At 39.7% G+C, this 4881-nt stretch overlaps 1 protein-coding gene across 1 annotated transcript; it reads left to right on the plus strand.

Moving 5' to 3' along the window:
- Nucleotides 1-5: 5 nt before the first annotated feature.
- Nucleotides 6-1661, plus strand: LOC121813935 (mucin-5AC-like; the record flags this gene model as incomplete). Its single annotated transcript, XM_042217908.1, has 1 exon — nt 6-1661. A coding segment is annotated over one exon (882 nt), but the record flags the coding sequence as incomplete, so codon positions are not given.
- Nucleotides 1662-4881: the final 3220 nt, after the last annotated feature.

Genomic DNA, 4881 nt, shown 5'->3' on the forward strand with positions numbered 1-4881 from the left:
CTGCTGCTCCAACCACGACAACAGCTGCTCGAACCAAAACAACGGTGGCACCAACAACAACAACTGCTGCTTCAACTACGACCAAAGCTGTTCCAACCACAACCACAGCTGCTCCAACGACAGCAACGGTGGAACCAACAACAACCACAGCTTCTCCAAAAACAACAACAGCTGCTCCAACCACGACAACAGCTGCTCCAACCACAACCACTGCAGCACCAAGCAAAACAACAACTGCTCCAACCACAGCCACAGCTGCATCACCCACCACAACAGCAGCACCAACCACAACCACTGTGGCACTATCCACAACAACAGCTGCTCCAACAACGACAGCAGCTTCACCAACCACAACAACTGCTGCTCCAACCACAGCAAACACTGCACCAACCACAACAACTGCTGCTCCAACCACAACCACTGTGGCACCAACCACAACAACTCCTGCTCCACCATCGACAACAGCTGCTCCAACAACAGCAGTATCTGCTGTGACCACAGCCACCGCATCTGCAACCACAACAACTGCTGCACCAACAATGACAACAGCTGCTTCAACCACAACCACAGCTGCCCCAACAACAAGCCCAGATGCTCCAACAACATCAACAGCCTCACCAACCATAAAATCACCTCTAACATCAGCTGTTGCTCAGACCACAATACCTGTTTCAACAGCATCATCAACAACAACAACAGCTACTCCAAATCCAAGCACTGCGTCAACAACCAAAACAACAGCTGTGACAACAACCACTTCCGCAATAACCACTACAATTTCTTCAACAACTAAAAAATCCACGACAACAACAAGTAACGCATCTTCTGTCAGAATGAATGTAATCCCTCTTGTACTGGGACTCTTTGTCTTTATCATCTATTATTAAACAGGAAAATCACAGATGGAACCCTATGAAAACCACTTAAACTGTGAAAGGATGTTTTTTTTATTGTCAATGTTTACTTCTGTTCTTCTTGTTTAGTTGGGATTTAAATTTAATTTGTTTCAGATGTAAAAAAAAGGGGTCTGGGTAAACCTGAGGATGGATAACTATTTAACACACAATTACCTTTTTCCAAGTGAGTTATAAAGTGTAATATACATTTAATATTTACTTATAGTTAACAAATATATTTATCTTTTGTTAAACTTATCATGCAAATGTCTTGAATAAATGTAATAGTGTGCAATAATATGAACAGAAATATATATCCATATATCCATAACTAGTTATTTGGGGATTTTTGTTATGCATATATATTGTCAGTTTTATATTACAATAGTGATTCAATGACAGCATTGTAAAACTACAACAACAATTACACCAAAAATGCCAAAAGATAACAACTGTGACTGTGATAAAGTTTTCAACAGACATTGTGATGGGTTTTTTTTTGTGCTTTGGAACTGTCCCATTGATGACAAGTATGGGGAATATAAAAGCTATGACAATATATTTGTTTTGAATAATGTTATGATTATTCTGAATGTCACTTGTTTTCTTGATTTTTCCCAATCATACTGATGGCCACACATGGCCCCAGTTTTATCTTTCATATAATTACATAGTAACTGTATGTTATTTAGGATGAGATACTCTGGTTTCCCCAGAATGTAGACTTTTACTCTCTTCATCTTAATAAAACTATTAATGCATCAATTGTTTTTCTACATGAATTACCGTACCTATAAAATATTTAAAAGTTTCTTCAATGAAATCTTATATTTTATAATACTCATCAGTGTTATTAGAAAATGTAATATTTTGGGGGGCTTTTGTAATTGCCAGTAAATTTTCCTAATGGAAATACAAATTTGGATAATTGAAAAGGAAGAAGGATGTGTTGAAGTATTTTTCTTTTTAAACTAATATAATCTTTGTTTCTAGTAATCAGGTTTCAATAATAACACATTCCTCTGATTTTTAGTGGTTCTAAAAAAGCCCTAACCACTTGTTTCTTTTTTATAATGTCTAAAGGGTTTTGAGTGGCTGACAAGACTAGAAAAAAGAAAGCTTCATACAGTAAATGCTTGTACATGACATTGTAGTACATAATATACCATATCAGAAGAACCTAAATTGATGGTTATAATGGAACTAATAACTAATATGAATTTAGGCAGGTTTGCAACCAAGCAGAGAAGTCTTCCAACATCCCAAATAATAATTATTACACAAATAATTTTAATGCCTTTCCCTTTTTAAAAAAAATCAAGTACAGAACATGCCATGCAATCATTTGTTAATTAAAGCATTACAGAAACCAAAATGGACACTCCGATGGAGGGAGGAGGTCAGCAGCTGAGGTGGTGTTACTTAGATGGATGGCTGGCTTTGAGTTCTGAATTTGACGTTCCGATTCAACTTCTTTACTCAAGTAAAAGTAAAGAACGTAAGAAAGTAAAAAGTAGCTATTTGAAGGACATTTCCACCAGCCATTTTTGTGCAAATCTAACTGAACCTCTTGCTATAGTAATATAATAATATTAGTACATGGGAACACAAAGTTGTTTTGTTTTTTTTTTACTTTGCATCCACATCTAAACAGAAATAAGTACAATCAGGAGGTGGGGGAACCCTAAGGTTAGTTGTAATGAAAGAATAACAAGTCTGACCTGTGCTACTGCTGCTCTGATTTAGTGCTCTTTGTGGATTTATACAACTCAATTCAACAAAATCTAACCCAATATTCCACAAACTGTTTGGCTTTGGCTGATTTCCATCTCCTACACTGACTTTATAGGGGAAAGTTTATACTATCTTTATGCTAGTTGGTATAAAGTTGGTATGATGGTGGAATTCAATGAATGATTCTAAGTACCATCAGTTTAAATTCAAATTTATCTCTGCTCCACTTGATGTAACCTAACTCTGACCATGAGCATCTTACCTTTAAATCTAACCTCTCTTCTTCCTGTCTTGCCCTATCTTTCCTACAACTTTCTCCATCTGTGAGTGAAGTTATCTTTTGTTCTTTTCTCCCTACAGCAGCTGTACCTTTAGCTACAGTAGTAGACACACTCTGTGACTTACTGCACACAAACAGTTTGTGTTTTGCTCTGCAAACCTGTTAAATGGAATTCCTTCACATAGAGTTTCAAACTCTGCGAGAGTCTATGGAGTACAGTTCGCAGCAGGTGAAAACACTTGCTGACAAAAACTCATGACCTACAGTTAGTGACATCACTCATAAAGGGAATGACCCAACTCTCATAATAAAATTTTAAAACCTCAAAGAAACTGTTATCGAGCTCCAGGCCTGCAGCATTGACAGGCATCCCAGAGAAGGCAGAATTGGACTCAGAAACAATGGTGAGACAGTTTATTCAGGTTCACCTGAAACTCTTAGAGGACACGATAAAGACCACCATCTTTTATCGTACCCATTGTCTGGGAGGGAAGCAACTGGACCAGGGAAGGGCTCAATTGTGCCCAAATCTGGACATTTTAAACAGAAAGAGCTGGTAAAGAGCTGCGGTCTGGAATTGAACGTGATTTGTTGATGTACAGAATACAATTTGAGGTATTTGGTGATTAGACCCAGTTGGCCCATCACAGCAGAACGGAATCCCAGCAGGGATAGGGATTAGGGCAGGACCCCCCAGAGATTAGACATTGGTGATGGAGATGAAGATCGAGGCTTGAATGGAGCCTGAAGTCTGAGTAATGAGAGGCAGAGATGGGGAGGAGGTAGGTTGTGCGAAGGCATCTGCAAAGATGAATGACAGATGTGCAGTGAGATTTAAATGGAGTGGAGGACTTCCAGTCAGCATGCGACCAGAGTAGACGCAGGAACGAACTGCTCCGGTGAACTTAACTCCGCTTTGACCAGTTTCACCCCTTCAACTGCCACCTTTAAGTCGCTTACACTCGTAACTACTTTTCTAGGGTTTTGAACACTTTTAACCCTTTCTAATGGCTTCTAAGAGTGCAAAAGCGAACAAAAAGGAGGACACTAGCTTAACACTGGAGGCTATCACCACACTGCTCCAGCAGCACCGAGATGAGTTGGCATCTGAATTTAAGACCTCAATTAACGCCCTCGATTCAAAACTGGACCAGGTACGACAAGCCCAAGAGGAACAGGCCGAGAGAGTTTCATTCTTGGAGCTTGCAACTGAAGACCTGAGCCAACGTGTTTTGTCACATGTTAAACACCATAACACTGACGTGGCTTTCCTGCAGGAGACCCACGTCAGGGCCTCTGATAATGTCCGTCTCTTCTCCCGTTGGAGGGGCAAGTGTTTTCACTCACTTTTCCAAGCTAGGGCACGTGGGGTCTCTATATTGATCAGGCAGAACATTCCCTTTGAGGCCCACAATGTCATAGCAGACAAATATGGTAGATATGTCATATAGTCAGTGGGAAACTGTATAACAGTCTTGTTGCCCTAGTAAATGTGTATGCTCCTAATACAGATGACGAGAATTTCTTTAAACAACTATTCTCCTCTTTACCCGACTTAAATGTCTACTCTCTTTTTCTGGGGGGTGATTTTAACTGCTGGTTAGACCCAGCCCTGGATCGCTCATCCACTAAGAGTAATGTTTTAAGCAAATCTGCATCTGTCATTCATGCCTTTCTATCAGAATATGGAATGTGTGATGTTTGGCGTACTCTAAATCCTCATAAAAGAGATTACTCCTATTTTTCACATGTGCACCATACATATTCAAGAATTGATTACTTTATCATTGACAGTAATTGTCAGCAGCAGGTCCACTCCTGTGCCTACCATAGCATAGTTATTTCAGATCACGCCCCTCTTACTTTGTCTCTGTCTCTTCCACATCCTCCTGTTAAAGCTGCACAATGGCGTTTCAACTCGACCCTCCTGTCGGATGAAAATTTTGTAAAGTTTATCCAGGATGAGATACG

Source organism: Haplochromis burtoni, unplaced genomic scaffold (genome assembly GCF_018398535.1).
Source record: "Haplochromis burtoni strain Fernald_Lab_line unplaced genomic scaffold, NCSU_Asbu1 Contig_3670, whole genome shotgun sequence".
Lineage (NCBI taxonomy): Eukaryota > Metazoa > Chordata > Actinopteri > Cichliformes > Cichlidae > Haplochromis > Haplochromis burtoni.